Here is a 19,642-nt window from a genome sequence, read left to right as displayed (position 1 = left end):
ATGTGCATGCTTTTGTTTCACTACAGCCATTTCCATTGCTTTGCCTATCCATCATCTCTCGCAGGTGATACTTTTTTTTTTTTTTAAGATTTTATTTATTTGACAGACGGAGATCACAAGCAGGCAGAGAGGCAGGCAGAGAGAGAAGAGGGAGCAGGCTCCCCGCTGAGCAGAGAGCCCGTGGGGCTCCATCCCAGGACCCTGGGATCAAGACCTGAGCCAAAGGCAGAGGCTTTAAGCCAGTGAGCCACTCAGGCGCCCCTGCAGGTGATACTTTGATGAAGTTTTCTGGTCTTGCTTATCTCAGACTCTGTATTCATTTTAATCAGTGCCTCCTGGATATTAGTGGAAAGCAAGATTCAGCTCAGTAAACTCGAAGATCAAATTGGCTTTATTCAAATCATGAGCTCGTGATTTATTCTAGCAAATAGAAAGGAGCTCTGAGGAATTGTAAAAAAATGGAAGGCTTTTATAGGCAGAAGGGAGTGGGAGTAGGGATATGAGGATGGAGTTTCTAAAACAAAGAGTGGATTGTTAGATTGTTTCAGGCAAGGTCATCTTCTTTTGGGGGAATGGCAGGGGTCTGTCAGGCAGAATACTTTACTAGTGCTGATCAGGTAATTCCAGTTGACTGGTTAAAGGTCAAATTTCTGGGAGAGGCTGAAACTACAGTCAGATGAGATATTAAATCTTTGTTTGCTGCATGAGGCTCAGCACAGGTGACTCCATTTGGGGCCTACTGTTTTTTTGTTTTCTTTTTCTTTTCCTTTCTTCCTTTTCCTTTCTTACTCTTACCAGAGCTCAGATCAAAACAGACACTTAACCAATTAAACCACCCGGGTGCCCCTATTGTTCCTTTTTGAAACTACATATATTCTAACATCTTAATCTCATATGTAAAATCAGATTCACGTTTCCTTGCTTTCAACCCACCCAAAGGTTCGGAAAGCAAACAGTGTGTTCTTCCTCCTGTCTCTTCTGTCGTGGTTAATAGTATTTGTAATTCCAGTCATCCAATTTGAGATTAATTTAGACTTTTCCTTGTCAGGCTTCACATTAGATCCTTTCAGTCTTAACTCAGCCATATTTCTTACATCTTTCTTTACTGTTGCCATCATTGCAATATTTGTCCTTATTTATCTGACTATATGTTAATGCTAGGAAAGAATAAAGGACAAATTTGTTGTGTTTGTTGTTGTTTAGTTTACATTAAAAATATAAACTCTTCCCTGCTCCAAAATCTTTGAGGAGTCTTCATGTTCTGTAGAACAAAGTTTAGACTCCTTAGCATGGCTCTAAAGTCTCTTAGTTTCCTATTCTTAATTATCCATATTCATTTTTCCTTACATATGTTCTGTGCTTCATCTCCAGAGCACTGCTTAGTCTTCCATAACTATACCCCCATGAACAGCTACTCTATACATCACTCCTAATATTCCTTCAATTAAGATTGCATTTCATCTTTCAGCCCTTGACAATTGAAATACTTTGTCCTCAAAGCCCATTCATATGCTTCCTTTTTCATCATGCTTTCTCCATTTTCTTCAGTTTGAATTAATTACTTTCCATTTGCATTCTTGCACATTTTACATTTCAATTAAAGCAATTAAGATGCTTTTTACCTTACCTTAGAGACATTTGAAAATGGCTTTGATCCCCTCCAGAAGTTACAAGTCCCTGGAGGACAAGGTTCTTTTCCAGTTCATCTTTGAGTTCGTAGTACAATGGACTGAATGCATGTTATTGGACTGGACAGTATTGAAAAATTTTCAGTTACTAACAGTCTACTTTCTAAGTAGTGATTTAAATGTTTGATTTCCCCAGGAGTGAGCAGGGGGTATATGCTATTTTAGGATTATAGCACTAAACCCCTGCCAAGGAGAAAGGCCAGCATCATGTTTGAATAAGGTTCAGCAGTCTCTGGCGCCTGGGTGGCTCAGTCGATTAAGTGACTGCCTTTGTGGCTCACATCATGATCCCGAGTCCTGGTGATCCTGGGGTCCTGGGATCGAGCCCCATATAGGGCTCCCTGTTCAACAGGGAGCCTGCTTTTCCTTGACCCCCGCACCTCGCCTCCTCTGTGTTCTTTCTCTTGCTCTCTCGCTCTCTCTCAAATAAATGGATTTTTTAAAAAAAGGTTCAACAGTCTCATAGTATGTGAACATTCATATAAAGACATGCCATGTTTTGGGGGGGAAATGAATTATAATATTTATAAATATCATTAACTGCTGAAGGGTGCGAAGTTGGTTCTAAGATCTTCCTTCTGAAACTCTTGGATAAATGATGTGAAATACAGAAAAATTGATTAGCATTAAGGCACATGGAGGATCAGCTTACTATAAATAGGAGGGAATTATTATCTGAACTAATTATTTTATCTGCCCCTGTAGTGTGCCCATTGATTTCCCTGGTGGCCATAGAAATAAGTAGTATATGGTAAAAACCTGAAGAAATGGTATGTTTTAAATTTTTTCAGTTATTTATAACATTTTAAATTGCTGGCATGTTTTTTGAATTTTGTCATATCCTTGTGTCTTGTAAGAGGAATACATCAAAATAAAAAAATTAATCAAATAGAAAGCTACTGTGGTATATTGGTAGTTACTAGTCTTCATTGAGCATTAGAATTATTTGGAGAGGGTATTAAAAGTGCAGGTTCCTGGTTCTGTGATAATAATTGTTTTTCAGTGGACCTTAGGACTGTGTACTTGAACAGACATCTAAAGTAATCTCACGAATTACTCATGAACTACATTTTGAGAAATACTGATAGGATGTTTAGGAGTTCTTCAGACTCTGAGTCAGACACTGGACCTATCACTTATGTAAGTGTGGGAAATTTATTTATTCTCCCTGAACTTCTTTTTTCTCCTCTGGAAAACAGGGAAAATGGTACAGCATGGCATGTAGGGGATAAAAACTTTTTTCCTCTACCCATCTTGGGTTCATTGGCTGGGGCCCTTTTAATTAGACTGACAAAAAGTGGATAACAAGCAAAAAACATAAGTTTATTAACATAGCTTATGCATGGGAGTATTTATTGTGAAGAACTGAAACAGGTGGTTAGAACTTAAGTTTATATTGCATCTTGGCAAAGACCAGTAATTTTGTAGAGAAGGGACAAGACAAAGGAAAAAGGACTTCGACTTTGAACTTCTAGAGGTGGCAAATTACAGGAAGGCAAATTTTTGGAGAAATGAATAGTAGATAGGGCTGCTTAGTAAGACCTGTTATGTAGATTCATTTATCTGGTGCAATCTCCATGTTGGTAAGGATATAGACTAGTCTCTGGTGATTACTTCTGTCCTTCCTGATAGAGGGGGAGGGAGGACGCTTTTACAAATTAAGTAAATGGCGGGGGGGTAGTTTGCAGAGAGCTTTTCTCTTATCTGTTTCTTCTCAATTACCTTCAACTCAATAGAATCCTTATGCCAAAGTGATATATTGGGAGTGGCATATTGTTCTACCCTTTAGGCGGACATGACATAATACTTGTTTTAAAGGACTCAGCTCGGTGCCTGTTCTGGAATTGGTGCTTTACGATGAATATGCATCCTCTTGTATCACTGAACACTTCACTTGCAAATGTCAGTGATCTTCACTCCATTATCTCCAGGGAGTAATTGTTTTAGAAGCCAGTAATTTTATAATAGAGGGTTGTAGATTGGTATTAAAATGAACTCATCCACATCTGTGGGGAGAAAGTCTTTTTCTTCTAAGTTTTTTTAATTTTACAATTTATAGAATTGTAACCAGCATAAACCAGTGGAACAGACAACTCAGTGGGTATAGGCGTCACCAGATAGCTACTTTCTTCATGGGGCTTACTATGAAGTCATTATCACAAAGTCAGAATTACTGCTAAATTTCATTTATACATTCTGACATGGGTAGATTTACATTCTGATGGCTATGATTCGTCATAGTATCTATAAATTCTCATTTTCTGGGTAAACAGCTCTCAGTTGAATTCTTTGCCGGCTCTCCACTTGAAGAATATTTGGCACATTAAACTTTTCAAATAATGTATCCTGAGTGTGGAAACTTGTGATAAAAAGTAGAGTGTTATTAACTGATTTATAAGTAGACAGAAAATATTTATTTATTTATTTATTTATTTTAAAGATTTTATTTGACAGAGAGAGATCAGAAGTAGGCAGAGCAGCAGGGAGAGAAAGAGGGGGAAGCAGGCTCCCCGCTGAGCAGAGAGCCCGATGCAGGACTCGATCCCAGGACCCTGAGATCATGACCTGAGCTGAAGGCAGAGGCTTAACCCACTGAACCACCCAGGTGCCCCAGAAAATATTTATTTTAAAGCATCAGTGACTCCTTTTAAATATGTGTAATGAGCCAAGGTATCTAGGAAACAAAAAGGAATTATAATTTTTCACTTGTAAATAACATTTATATTAGAGTGTAGTTTCCTTTAATTACTTTTGCACATACAATTATAAAGTAAAATTTGAAGTCACAGTAAATTGAACACACTTCCATATTTAATCAAATGTTGTTCTCTTTTATGCAAATCACAAAGGAAACTGGGGAGCTATTTGTATTCAGTACAGAGTTAGAATAATTACCTGATTTGATTTATACAAGATTTTAGATTTTGTCATGGCAAGTACATTTTTCAGAACTGCAAATTCCAAATTATTGTTACCTTACCCTTTTTTTTTTTAATTTAAGAAAGTGAATTGGAACTTCAGCACAGTTAAATTTTTAATATTTGAGTAGATCTTAATGAAATTTTTTATTAGGGCTGTTACATTTTTCTATCATGATTTGCTATTTAAATACCTATGATTAGATCTGAAGAAGATTGAGATGGTAGAGTAGAAAGATTCTAGGCTTACCTCCTCTCACAGACACACCAAAACTGCAACTACATATAGAACTACTCTTTCTCAGAATGACCTGAAGACTAGCAGAACAGCTAATCCACAACTAAAGATATAAAGAAAAAGCCACTTGAGATAGGTAGGAGGGGGCACAGAGATGTGATGTAGTCAGGAATGACACCCCCAGTGTGGTAACCCTTAAGCAGATGGGATATCACAAATGTGGAAGTCCTCCCTGGGGAGCAAGGGATTTCAAGCCCCACATTGGACATCCCCTGGGAACCTGCACTGGGAAGATGAGCTCCCAAAAAGGCCTGACTCCCAAAAGGCCTCACTTTGAAACTCAGCATAGCTTAACTCCAGAAGAGCTGCCGAACTGTAAGAAACCCAAAATTCTACCCTTAAAAGTAGTCTGTGCACAAATGCACTCACTCCAAGAGAACAGAGGCAGGAGTTTGAAAAGTTCCTGGGTCATATATGAAGATTTATTTGCCTATTTTAGTGCATGTGCTGAAGGGGCAGGGCTTTGTAGGAACTTCATCCTGAAACAGAAAGGCAGGTAGGTGCCATTTTTCTTACTCTCCTACCTAGCTGGTCTGGTGCTGGTAGGTGCCATATCTGACATTCTCCATCTACTTTGCTAGTACCACTCACCATGCCCCAACATTTCCGCACCCCTAAATCGTCCCCCCTCAAGGGGGTGACTCTCTAAAACAGCTTCTCAGCTTGTCTCACACACCCCCCCTCAAATGGCTCCCACCCCACAGCACCCGTTGGGTGTCCTCCACCAAGACCTCCTGCCATTCTGCATGCAGCGTGTGGGTATGGCCTGGACCAGCAACCCCAAACTGACTTCCACTCCAGAGAGTCAGCCCAACGCATTAGTGTGCTGGTAGCAGCTGGATCTGGTCATTTCAGCCAGTTGTGCTAGGGACACTCCTACTTACCAGTGTACTTGCAGCCATCACAGTCCAGTCACAATAGAAAGGCACACACAGCCCACAGAGGGGATACCCCTGGAGGGGATACCAGGAGATACCTGGTTTTGATGACCAGAGGTATTGTGCTTCTGGGACCCACAGGATATGTTGTACATAAGGCCACTCCTCCAAAACTAGGAGATGTGGCTTATCTAATACATGGAAACAAACACAGGTAGAATGAGGAGACACAGGACTATGTTCCAAATGAAAAAACAAGATGAAACCTCAGAAAAAGAACTAATGAAAAAGAAAAACAATCTACCTGATAAAGACAAAAGTAATGGTCCTAAAGATGCTCACCGAACTGAGGTGAAGAATGGATAAACACAGTGAAAACATCAACAAAGAGCTAGAAGATATAAAAAAGAACCACTCAGAGGTGAGGAATATAATAACCAAAATGAAAAATACACTAAAGGGAATCAGTGGCAGATTAATAATGCGGAAAAATGGATCAGAATCTGGAAGACAGAGTGGTGGACATCACCCAAGCTGAATGGCAAAAAGGAAAAATAATTATTAAAAATGAGGATGGTTTAAGGGACTTCTGGGACAACATCAGGCATATTAATATTTGCATTATGGGGGTCCGAAAAAGAGAAGGGAGAGAGAAATATCAGAAATATTTTTGAAGAAAGAAAAGCGGAAAACTTAACTTAAATCTCGGGAAGGAAACAGGTCATTCAGGTCTGGGAATCACAGAGCGTTCCAAACAAGATAAACCCAAAAAGATACACAGGAAGAAACATAATAATTGACATGTCAAAAATTAGGGGACCCTGGATGGCACAGGTAAGCATCTCACTCTTGGTTTTGGCTCAGGTCATGATTTCACGGTCATTAGATTGAGCCCTGTGGTAAGCTCTGTGCTCAGTGGGGGGTCTGCTTTTCTCCCTCTGCCCCCTGCCGAAATGTCAAAAATTAAAGATCAGAGAGAAACTTAAAAGCAGTAAGAGCAAATACAGGAGAACTCCCATGAGACCATGAGCTGATTTTTCAGCAGAATCTTGGCAGGCCAGGGTGCCTGGGTGGCTCAGTCGTTGGGTGTCTGCCTTCTGCTCGGGTCATGATCCTGGGGTCCTGGGATGGAGCCCCGCCTTGGGCTCCCTGCCCTGCAGGAGGCCTGTTTCTCCCTCTCCCACTCCCCCTGCTTGTGTTCCCCTCTCTTGCTGTGTCTCTCTCTCTGTCAAATAAATAAAATCTTCTAAAAAAAAAAAGAAAGAAAGAAAGAAAAACCTTGCCGGCCAAAAGGGAGAAGCATGATATATTCGGTACGTTATAAGGAAAAAAATCTATAACCAAGAATACTCTACCCAGCAAGGTTATCACTCAGAATAAAAGGAGAGATTGTTTCCCAGATTTCCCAAACAAAAGTTAAGGGGGGTTATCACCATTAAACTGGCCTTATAGGAAACATTAAAGGGACTTCTTTAAGTGGAAAAGAAAAGGCCATGACTAGAAGTAGAAAATTATGAAAGAAAAACATCTGGTAAAAGCAAAAATATAGTAAAAGTAGTACAACCACTTGTAATGCTAGTATAAAGGTGAAAAGACAAAGTAGTAAAGTCTTCTATTTCTATAATAATTACTTAAGGGATACTCAGAATAAAAAGTAAAATATGACATCAAAAACATAAATGTGGGGACAGATGGTAAAAATGTCGTGTGTTTAGAATGCATTTGAACTTACATGACCACAAACTTAAAATAGACTACTGTATACATATTCGGGTGTTATATATATGAATCTCATGATAACCACAAACCAAAAACCTGTAATAGATACACAGAAAATAAAGAGAAGGGAATCCAAACATCATACTAAAGAAGGTCCTCCAGTTTTCAGAGTATAAGTCTCCTCTCTGCTTGATTAAATTTATCCCTAGATACTTCATTCTTTTTAATAGTCATATATAAATGGGACTGTTTTCTTAGTTTCTCTTCCTGATAATTCATCATCAATACAGATTGAGCACTTACTGGAGGAGGTACTATGTGTACTCTGTGTATATTATCTTGTTTAATCCTCGTGCTCTCTCTGAGGTTCGTTTTATCCATATTCTAAAGATGAGGAAACGAAGGCTATGTGAAGTTAAAGACACTCTCTCAGGATCAGATGGCTAATCGGTGCCAAACTGGGATGAAGACAGTTTATTGACATACACTCTTGTTATTCTTCAATCTTTTATGAGTAGCTTGTAATTATAGATAAAAGGAGTTGGTCATGTGGTTATTGTGGTTGTGGTGCTCCATCTCCTTCAGACTCACTTCAGACAGTCTTCGCAGATTCACTTTTCCAATTTCCGTTTCCCCCCCTCTTGAGATACTTACAATGATTATTTTTTATATCTCTTCAATAATTAATTTCATTTGATCCAAGCAAGATCCTTGAATGATTGTATATTTACCAATAGTGAAATGGGCAGTAGAAGAACTATGATTTTATGAACTATGTTTTAAAAATGAGTTATTTTCTTTAAAGTTGATCATATTTTCACATAATTTAGCTATATTTTTGGCAGAAAATGTGTGTTCTTGATTTTCTTTTCTTTCTTCCTTTCCTTTTCCTCTCTTTTCCTTTCCTTCCTCCCCACCCTTTCCTTGCCCTTTCCTTCTCTTCCCTCCCCTTCCCTTCCCTTCTTTCTTTCTTTCTTTTTTTTTTTTTTTTGGTTTTTTAGTTATTTTAAGTAGGCTCTCAGCCCAGCTGTGGAGCCCAGCATGGGACTTGAACTCGCATTCCTGATATCAAGACCTGAGCTGAGATCAAGAGTCAGACACTTAGCTGACTGAGCCACCCAGGTGTCCCTGTGCCTATTCTTTCTTGTAAATATCTCTCTAAATAAACCAAGAATGAGTTTTTGGGATTTCCTTAAAATGTATCATAAGAATGAGTAAGCCTATTAAGTCTGATTTCTTTTTAGTAGTAGAATCTGGATTTTGAGGTAATTAATGTAGTATTTTGGGCTAATTTTAGGGCGATGGAATTCATTTTGATCATTTTTTCTTTTCGTATCAAACTTAAATTTATACTGTCTCTATTTTAGCATTATTATTATATTCCCTTGCCACATTTTAGTTGGTATTGTTAGCACCTTCTTTCAATAAGAAAAAACGTACTTCAGTGATTCCTTAACTATAAACCCCTAGTAAATCTGCTTGTCCTTTCTTCATTATCCTCTTATCTGGTTGTACAGGACGTAAGGATTACAGCCCTTACAGCCGTTTTAAGTAGATCTCAGAAGGTCATTGCATTTGTGAACAGGTTGCTTCCTCAACAGTGTTAAAGAACTATGTTACTGTTTGAAAATACTTGAATATTTTGCCTGGTTTTTTTTGTTCTGTTTTGTTTTGTTTTAAATGAGAATCCAGTTCTGGCCTTAAAGACCTATTTCTGCAGTTGCAGCCTCTGGTAAGGTGAGACTTCATTAGGATGGCCCAAAGTGTAGGCCAGGAATTGTTTAGAATGCTGAGAGTATGGTGTGCTGCTGTTGTGAACCAGAAAAAATTATACCTGTAGGTGGGTGATAAATTCAATCCTATTTAACTAGTAAAGTGTAAGTTTTGGGATTGACCTAGGAATTCCAAGTAGAGTAATTATTGCAGTCATTACCTCTAACTTCTTAAAGTGAAAATAAAGTTAGTTCCCTTCCTTCTTCCCAGGAATTCAGCTGCCAATTCATGTAAAATGTTTGGGTAATGCTAATACACATAATTTACTTTAGCTTGCTTTTGGCAAGTATTCGGTAATGAATTGCATGCAGTCTGTAACCAGAATGTGAACAGATCACATAAGCCTGAAAGGGAACTGTAAAGCATAGTTTTAATTGACCATGACAGTCTGATCCTGATAATTTTTTTTCTTTTAAATATCTTCTGCATGTCTTTCCACGTTTCTCCTTAAGCAAAGAAATTGTGTTTTTTAAGTAAATTAATAAAGTTTTTAAAACTAAAAAAAAAATTGAAAGGCAGTTAGTGTAATTTTCTAATTTAGTGTATTGTGTAAACACCAGTTAATCAGAAGTTCTTATTGAACATATGCTCAGTACCAAGAATTATAGAAATAAGAACAGTTTCTGTCAAGGCCGCTGTCTTTCTTGTTTTGTTTCAGGGTCAGATTTTTTATGTGTAGATCTATTACTTGGAAGAAAGTTTAGAATTTGAGAAAGCTGTTTCTCTGCAGGAACAGAAGAGGGTTCTCTTTTCTTTCGTATATTATAAATAGAGGGAACAGATAGCTAACTTTGGAAAAGGAAACAGTAGTCCTGTAGTCCTGTCTTAATTTATTAGACTCCTGTGATTACTCTCCTTATTGTTAAATTTTTATTTTTTTGAAGTTTTATTTGTTTATTGAGAGAGGAAGAAAGAGAGAGCATGTGCACATGAGAGTGGAGGAGGGTCAGAGGGAGAAGCAGATTCCCCACTGAGAGGAGTTAAATTTTTAAATACTCCTTTTTATTAAATTCAGTTATCTGTGTATTTGAAGTTGATACCTCTGTTTTAAAAAATCGAAAGCTACATGCTCATTAGAAGTTTTGCATATTTAAAAAATTATTTCCTGTTCCAAAATGATTGGATCCTTTCAAAGGTTGATTCATCAGAAGGTTACAATGTAGTATATTCGGTACTTGGTAAAAAGAAGTGTGTACTATTGTATGAAAATTTTATCTTTTTTGTATCTCAGTCTTGATGATTTTGATGTAAAATTTAAAAAACTTAATTTAGCCCATTGATTATTTGAATCTATGAACAATGATTTTCTATAATTTGAGAAATCATACAGTAGTATAGATGATACAATGAAAGTATTGGAAATAATCTTCCCAAACAATCTAGGTGACATTTAGTTTAAATACATGTACATTCAGGGGTGCCTGAACTGGGTGGTTCAGTCAGTTAAGCGTCAGACTCTTGATTTTGGCTCAGATCATGATCTCAGGGTCATAGGCTTGAGCCCCTGAGCTCAGCAAGGAGTCTGCTTGGGATTCTCTCTCTTCCTCTCCCTTTTTTCTTCCCCCTGCTCATGTTCTAGCTCTGTCTTATACATGCATGTGCTCTTTCTCTCTCTCTAAAACAAATAAATCTTTAAGTAAATAAATACATGTATGTTCAAATATATATAGTTATATGAGAACATACAATTACATGGTTTTTTCTTTTTCCTTTTTTTGATTACCTATATTTTAAATAATTTTTCATGTAACAAAATGTATTACTAGTCTAGTGAAAGCAAGTAATATAAATTTAATAATTTTGGTGCTTAGGTATCTAAGTCAGTTAAGTGTGACTTCAGCTAAGATGATCTCTCAGTCCTAGGACCAAGCGTCTGGTCCCTGCTCAGTGGGAAATCTACTTCTCCCTCTCCCACTGCCCCTCCCCCTGCTTGTGTTTGCTTTCTCTCTCATATAAAATATATATTTTTTAATTTAAAAATTAAATTAGGGACTCCTGGGTGGCTCAGTGGGTTAAGCCTCTGCCTTCGGCTCAGGTCATGATCTCAGGGTCCTGGGATTGAGTCCTGCATCGGGCTCTCTGCTTGGCAGGGAGCCTGCTTCCTCCTCTCTGTCTCTCTGCCTGCCTCTCTGCCCACTTGTAATCTCTCTCCGTCAAATAAATAAATAAAATCTTTAAAAATTAAATTAGTAGTATTAGTATTTTTAGTTTTAACTTTTGAAAACATGTTATAACTTTGTCACTCAGTTGTAACTCAGTTTATAGTTACTTTTAATTAATCAGTGATTAGTTCTTTTTAAATGCCAAAATATAGGATAACTTTATTGTCATTCTGAGAATCCCTTTTCCTAGATTTTGTGAATCATTAAGAAGACTATTCTAGGGATAGCCAAGTTAAGAAATTTCCAAGAGAGCATTCTTCTTTATAAAATGGGGACAAGTTAGAATCAGTGTACTTGACCCCAGGTGCATACTGTTAAGGCCTTTTTTGTTTTAACCTATGGTAGGTATGGTCATTTCCATGTACTTTTTCTGCTTCAGAGTAAATTAGAACACTGTCTTTCTCAAAATCTCAGTTCTTGTGTCTGCTGATGTGTAATAATGTACACAAATTTCTCTGTTCCTAGTGCAGATTTATTTTTTTATATTTTACTTTCAAAAGAATTTCACTCTTAAATCTTTTAAGTAAAAACCTCTTTTAGGTTTCAGGTATAGAGAACATCAGGGTAGAATACGGAGTATGAAGGGAAAATAAAGAGACATTAGCTTTAAGTCCTAGAAGCCCGTTGAAAATCAAACAAAAGGAATATTTTTCTTAAAATTTTGTGAAAGTTGGTGGAATATATGTTTTGCTTCACCTTCTTATAACTATAATACTTACACAAATACAGTACAGGTATGCATGTTGGTTTGACTATCTCTTAATTATCTTGTTGATGAATGAAAAAGTTTCCCCCCTAAATTTGTGCTGAAACTACAAAAGAATAGAGGAAGAATCCTTTAAAAGCAGTGGAAATTTAGAGAACATTGCTCTTGTCTTCCTAGGTAACTTGTAAGTTACTGGAGACCAAGGTTCCCTACTGATACCAATCTTCATTTTTTATCATAGTTAACACTATTCTGAATATATATATTCTGGATTCAACAAATAATTCTTGTTCATTAAAAAAATATTCTGAGTGTTCAGAATGTACCAGGTATTATTCTGAGTGCTTAGAATATCGCAGTGAACAAAATAGACCATAAGACCTTACCTCAAGGAGGGTATGTTCCAGTTGAGGGAGGCATCCAATAAACAAAACAAGTAAATTATGCCAGATATTGATAAATATTAAGGACCAAAGTGAAGCAGGGAAAAGGGATGGAGGAGTATCTTCAGGTCGGGTACAGTTCAGATGGTCTGGGAATGTGACATTTGAATAAAGAGCTGAAGAGCAAGTATCTTCGGGAAGAATGTTGAAAAGTTTTGAAGCAGAGAAGTAGCATGATAGTGTTTAAATTTTTCTTCTGAATTGATTTATTTTATTTTTTTATTATTATTTAAAATTTTTATTTATTCATTTGAAAAGGGGAGACAGAGAGAGCATGAGTAGGGGAAGCAGAGGCAGAGGGAGAAACACACTCCCCACTGAGGGAACCCAACATGGGGCTCGATCCCAGGACCCTGAGATCATGAGCCGAAGACAGACACTTAACCATCTGAGCCACTCAGGCTCCCCTGATTTTTTTATTATTAGTGAAATTAAATCCCTCCCCATTATTATGAATTGTCCATCTGTGCTTGTTAATCGATTGTCTAGTGTTTCTTAATTGCATGTATTGATGATTTTAAATCTTTTATTAAAAACATCTAACTGGTCATCTCACTTCTGTTCTTGCCACCCACCAGGCTATTCTCACTTGGTAGTGAAGAGTAGTAATCCTCTAAGTCACATCATGTCACTGCTCTGTGTCAGGCCCTCCAGTGGTTCACAGTTTAAAACCAAAGTCCCCACAGTGACCTACATAACCTGACCCCCATTTTTCCTTAGACTGTATCTCCTACTACTGTCTCCCTCACTAACTCCACTTCAGTCACTTTGATCTTCTTTCTTTTCCTTGAGCTTGCTAAGCATGCTTTTGTCTGGAGGCCTCTCTCCTTGTTCTCTCTGTGTAGAACGTTTTTTTCCTCCACCATTTGCCCCCTTGGCCTCCTTCAGATCTGTACTCCTGTCACCCTCACAGTGTGGTCTTACATAACCACCCTATTCAAGCCCATGTAGGCCTCTGTCAAGGCCCTACTTGGGGCCATGGTATGCTTCATTTATTCAGACCTTTAATATTATTATATAAAACTTTCTTCATAAAAATCTCGTATCTTAAAGTTTGCTTTTAGATATTCATTTCTTATAGGGAATTGCTATTCTTGTGGTTTTTTTCTCTTTAATGTTTTCTTACATGTTATTAATGTTATCTAGAAAAGCACTGATTTTTGTTTATGTATTTTGTATCTCTACAGATTAATTTTAAATTATAAAAAAAAAAAAAAGACCTGAGTTGTGGGGTGTTTTTTTTGTTTTTTTTTTAAAGATTTTATTTATCTATTTGACAGACAGAGATCACAAGCAGGCAGAGAGGCAGGCAGAGAGAGAGGAGGAAGCAGGCTCCCAGCTGAGCAGAGAGCCCGATGTGGGGCTCGATCCCAGGACCCTGGGATCATGACCTGAGCCGAAGGCAGAGGCTTAACCCACTGAGCCACCCAGGTGCCCCGACCTGAGCTTTTTAATATGCATTCTGCTCATATGCAAAGAATAACCTTGCTTCTTTTCTAATTTTATACTTCATATTTATGTCTTACTGCATTGGTGAGAATTTTCAAATTCATGTTAAGTAATAGAAGGGTTCTGCATTAGGTTAGGAAGTAGAAAGATATGAAAGACCTTCACTGCCACTGTAATAACATGAAATCACCACATAAACTAAATCATACTGTTCTTTAAAGCTATATCATGGGGGTGCCTGGGTGGCTCAGTGGGTTAAAGCCTCTGCCTTCAGCTCAGGTCATGATCTCAGAGTCCTGGGATCGAGCCCCGCATCGGGCTCTCTGCTTGGCGGGGAGCCTGCTTCCCTTCCTCTCTGCCTGCCTCTCTGCCTACCTGTGATCTCTGTCTGTCAAATAAATAAACAAATAAGTCTTTTAAAAAATAAAATAAAAAATAAAGCCATATCATGCGAAGAAATCTTAGAAGGGAAAGAAGGAAGGGTGGAAAGGAGGGAGGAAGGAAAGAAGGGAAGGAGGGATGAAGAAAGGAAGAAAGACTGAACTCCAGAGGGACAAAGCCCTTCCTAAGTGGTCACGGGATGTAGGGTGCTTTCATATCTCAGGCCAAGAGCCTGAGATTGGAAGTAAGGCTGGCAGAGGAATGAGCCTGCCTGAGGACAAGCTTTACGAGAACAAGGAGAAACCAGCCAAACTTTGAGGAACCTGTTTCAGATTTGAGTCTAAAGGACCCTAAATACAAAAATAATTGTTTCCACCCAGTTCTCTCCTGTGGAAGTCCTGCTGAGACTGGGGGCAAGTTGAAAAGTGAAAAGAGATCTCTTGATTTGTAGTTTCATGGCCTAACAATTTTGAAATCTCAGACTGTTGAAGGGTCGCAGTCTCAAGGCTGTGGTGGTGCCCAGGTACTTTCATTTTGTAAAGTCTCCTAGTTTTGAAGTTCATGCAATTTTAAGGTCTAACACAGAGATTGGCCTTTTTTTTTAAGGCAGGTAGTAAATATTTCAGACTTGTGGACCGTATGTCTGTTTATCACAATTACTCAGTTTTGCCTTTATAACACATTAGCAGCCATAAACTATATGTAAATAAATGGCATGGTTGTGTTTTAATAAAACATTATTTATATAAACATACATGCGGCCTTTAGGCTGGAGTTTATGGACCCCCTAATTTCAAAAACTAGCAGTTTCTGGGTTTTCCTGAATAGAAATCTGAACTCAGTTTTCAAAGCATTTGAATGAGGGGCTAACAGTCTAACCAAAGCTGCAGTCAAGCTCCTATCCAAAATCTGGGATGATCTGTGATATCAGCCCCATGGAAGTTAGGGACTGGCATTTCATGTTTTCATCATTCAGTCTGAAAAACACCCTTTAATAGTCCTTTTGGTGCAGTTCTGCTATTGATGAATTCTCTCAGCTTTGGTTTGTCCAAAAAATTCTTCATTTTGCTTTTTTTGGGGAAAGATATTTTCATAGGATATAGAATATGAGATTAGCAGTACTTTTTTTTTTTTCCCCCAGCACTTTTTCCCCCATTGTCTTCTAGCTCCCTTGTTTCTGAAGGGAAATCATTGCTTATCTTAGTTCCCTTGTTTGTAATGTGTTTTGCTCCCGTCTGTTGCTGCTTTAAAGTTTTCTATTAGCAATTTGATTGTGACTTGCCTTGGTTTGGTTTTCTTTGAATTTTTCTTGCACAAAGTTTATTGAACTTTGGGATTTATGGAATTATAGTTTTCATTAAATTTGAGGATCTTTCAGCTGTTGTTATTTCAGATATTTTCTGCTGTCCCTTCATGGGATCCCATTTATGTTGTGCTGTTAGATTTTATCTTATAGTTCACTAAGATTCTAGTAACTTTTCACCTGTTTTCTCTCCTTATACTTCCATTTGGGTAGCATTTCTGTTGCTTCGTGTTCAGATTCACGTATCTTTCCTCAGTAGGTTTTAATCTGCTATTAAATTTTCCAGTGAATTTCTTTATTTCAGATATTGTATTGGGACGCCTGGGTGGCTCAGTGGGTTAAGCCGCTGCCTTCGGCTCGGGTCATGATCCCAGGTTCCTGGAATTGAGTCCCTCATCAGGCTCCTTGCTTGGCAGGAAGCCTGCTTCTCTCTCTGCCTCTGCCTGCCTTGCTGCCTTCTTGTGCGCTAGCTCTCTCGCTCTCTCTCTCTCTCTCTCTGACAAATAAATAAAATCTTAAAACAAATATTGTATTCTATATCTCTAGTAGTTTAAATTGGTACTTTTTAATAGAATACATGTTTTAAGGGCTTGTTTGCTAATTCCATCGTGTTATTTCTTTAGCTTTTTGTATTGACTGATTTTTATCTTGGTTTTGAATCACTTTTTCCTGCTTGTTTCGTATTTTTGTGGATGCTAGACATTGTGAATGTTAAGGTTAAGTGGATTCTCCCTTTAAAAGGAGTTTGTTTTCTTCTCACAGGCATTTAAATTACTTTTGGATCAGCTTGACATTTTGAAGGATTTTCTAAAACTTTTGTTGGGGCGGGTCTGGAGTAGCCTTTATTCTGGAATTAGTTTTTGCCCTTCTGTTTAAGTGTGACCCTCTGAGTCTTTGAATACTCCCAGTGTTCAGGAAGGTGTCTCCACCTTGGCTGGTCAAAACTTAGGCATATCGAAGTCCAACCTCAGTGAATTTCACTGTGTGCTTACACAGCTTACTGTTCTGCTATTCTCCCAAAACTCAACAAGAGTCCTGTACAGATTGTTGGAGCTCTTTCTTTGTATTAACTCTTTCCTTTCCAGTACTCTGCCCTGCAAATTTCAGCTATCTTAACCTCCCAGAACTGTATCTTCTCTGTTTACCTTAGTGAAATTTCACTGCCTAGTTTCCTCATACCTTACCAACATCTGGAAAGTGATTGCAGGCAAAAAAACATGGCAATGGAAGGCCTCTCACCTGCTTGCTTTCTAAATTTTACTTTAGTTCCTTGGTGGGCAAGAGCATATATAAAATGTAACAATGGTTGGAGCTTATCTGTAATTTTTTTATTGTACCTTCTGTTGAATGAGGAGAGAAAGATATTCACATTTTCATGATGCCCCATTACTTATCACATTGTAAATCCTGTTCTACCTCATCTGTTGTTTATTGACTTTTATTATTTATAAAGTCCTTTTCATACTCTTTTTCATTAATAAATACTGACTGTGTAGATAGTTATCCATATCAACAGGATGAGTCAGACATGTGTCCTGCTATTAGGATGATTACAGTGTGGCCAGGAATGAAGTAAGATAAAAACAGAGAGAGGCGCAAATCATAACTCTTAACTCTAGGGAACAAACTGAAGGTTGCCAGAGGGGAGGTAGGGGGGAGAATGGGGTCATTGGGTGATGGGCATGAAGGAAGGCAGTTGATGTAATGAGCACTGGGTGTTACATGCAACTGATGAGTCACTGAAGTCTCTCCCTCAGACCACTAATACACTATATGTTAATGAACATGAATTTTTAAAAAAAAAGAATCTTTAAATCCAAGGTAGAGATTGAAAATTATGAAAAATGAGTATGGGTAAAAGTGGTATAGGAAGCCAAAAAGAAATGTCTGTTTTCTAATTATTTTACATGTTGGATTTAAGCAGCCTACTCAATGGGAAATTGTAAATATTTTTTTTCTGATTTTGAGGCCACTTTTATATTCAAATTTAATTTTCATGCTGTTTAATTTTTTTTTTTAATTTTTTAATTTAGAGTGCAAGCAGGGGTAAGGGAGGGGCCTATGGAGAGGAAGAGAGAATTAAGCAGGCTGCGTGCCTAGTGGGAAGCCCAACTCCGGGTTAGATCTCATGACCCTGAGATCATGACATGAACAGAAATGAAGAGTCAGACACTTAACCATGTGAGCCACCTAGGCACCCCAATTTTCATGCCATTTTAGATATAATGTATTTGTCTTTCAGAGTTTTGTTTAGGCAATTATTATTTTTAACAATTGGAAAATTAAAATACATCCTTGGAAGTTACATGATCAGGATAAACTAACTGCCTAGAAGAGAGGTCTGAGGTTTTATAATCTTATTTGTTTTGACTCTCAGTGGAGGAATCAGACATCATTGATCTGGAGAAACGCTACTGGTTGCTAAAAGCTCAATCCCGGACTGGACGGTTTGATTTAGAGACGTTTGGCCCATTGGTTTCACCACCCATTCGTCCATCTCTAAGTGAAGGTAGGAATCATTCTCTTTTCTATAAATGTTCTTTGGTAAACATACCTGAAGCCATCCCTTCTTTCTTTTTTATAAAGATTTTATTTATTTTATTTGACAGAGAGAGAGATCACAAGTAGGCAGAGAAGCAGGCAGAGAGAAGGGGGAAGCAGGCTCCCCGCCGAGTAGAGAGCCCGATGCAGGGCTCAATCCCAGGACCCTGAGATCATGACCCGAGCTGAAGGCAGAGGCCCAACCCACTGAGCCACCCAGGCGCCCCCCATCCCTTCTTTCTAATCAATATATCTTAACTCTAAAAGACCGTAATGTTATAAGTTTGCAAGTTTCTTACAAAGAGCCTAGTGGAAAAAAACTAGAAGGGAAATTAAGATTGTAGTCTTGAGCTTCCTATTCTACCTATGTAACCTTGCATAAATCAGGTAAGCTCCCTACACCTGAATATTCTCAAATATAAAATGAATTTGACTGAGTTAGTCATTGTATTGCAGTGAAGTATCTCAGCCACTGGTGCAGGGGTTAGGGTGGTGGCTGCCGCCTGAGTAGAGCTCCAGGTTTCCACAGGTAATCCCACCCCTTCCTCACCTCAAGCGCCTCCCCTTTTTAAGAAGTTTCCACTGCTGTATCCACCCCACTCCATCCCCACCCCCGCACCAAAAAAAGATTAAGAAACTGTTGTACTGGACCATCTCGGAGATCCTTGCTAGCTCTAAACTTTTCATTACGGTAACTTTTTTTTTTTTTAATTAGGAATACAGAGAGTAATTGTGGGTGATATCATAAAAATCATATTTGGAATCTGAATATTTGGATTCTGTTTTTGATTCTGACCTTGTTTAACTTTTCTTACTTTTGGCCAATCACTTTTCCCCTCCTGAGCTTTAGTTTTCTCCTCTTTAAGGAATTACATTCTTAAAATGTACAGTCTGTGTTCACCAGGTTCCTAGCATACCTCAGAAGTACTTACTGAGGGAGCCACAGCAGATAGGGCCCTGGGCTTTTCCGCCTACTTCAGCAGTGCAATTGGGATTTTACCTTTTTAGAATTGGATATTGAGAAATCATTTTATTTGAAGACAGAATTTTTCCGTTTGTATTTTACATAAAGGTTAAAAACCACAGGATTATAAATTCCCTTTCTGATTTTACGTATTTGTTTATAAAACATAAACTATGACAAAGAAGACTACAGTACAGAATATCTTTTGTTTGTAATATGGTATGTTATTTTTCTTTGCTTAATGGGAGCTTTATAGGAGCTTACATAACATATTATATCTTTGTGTATACATTAGCTTTTCTCCTTCATTCTTTTTCTTCTCAGTCTTTCTAAGTAAGGATAATGATAATTTCCGATTTTTAATTTTTTACATTAATTTTAATTTTTTACATACTATTGTCATTTTTAGCTGTTACAAC

General features: G+C 37.9%; 1 protein-coding gene across 2 annotated transcripts in view; it reads left to right on the top strand.

Moving 5' to 3' along the window:
* The window catches only part of USP32 (ubiquitin specific peptidase 32), a 207,809-nt gene that overhangs the window by 111,665 nt on the left and 76,502 nt on the right, over positions 1-19,642 (top strand). For both annotated transcript variants that reach the window (XM_080825818.1, XM_080825817.1), the window contains exon 6: positions 18,096-18,227. In XM_080825818.1, the coding sequence (XP_080681944.1) occupies positions 18,096-18,227 (132 nt within the window). The remainder of the gene's footprint in view (positions 1-18,095; positions 18,228-19,642) is intronic.

Source organism: Martes martes, assembly GCF_963455335.1.
Source record: "Martes martes genome assembly, chromosome: 16".
NCBI classification, from domain to species: Eukaryota; Metazoa; Chordata; class Mammalia; order Carnivora; family Mustelidae; genus Martes; species Martes martes.
This window is presented reverse-complemented; position numbering and strand designations above follow the sequence as displayed.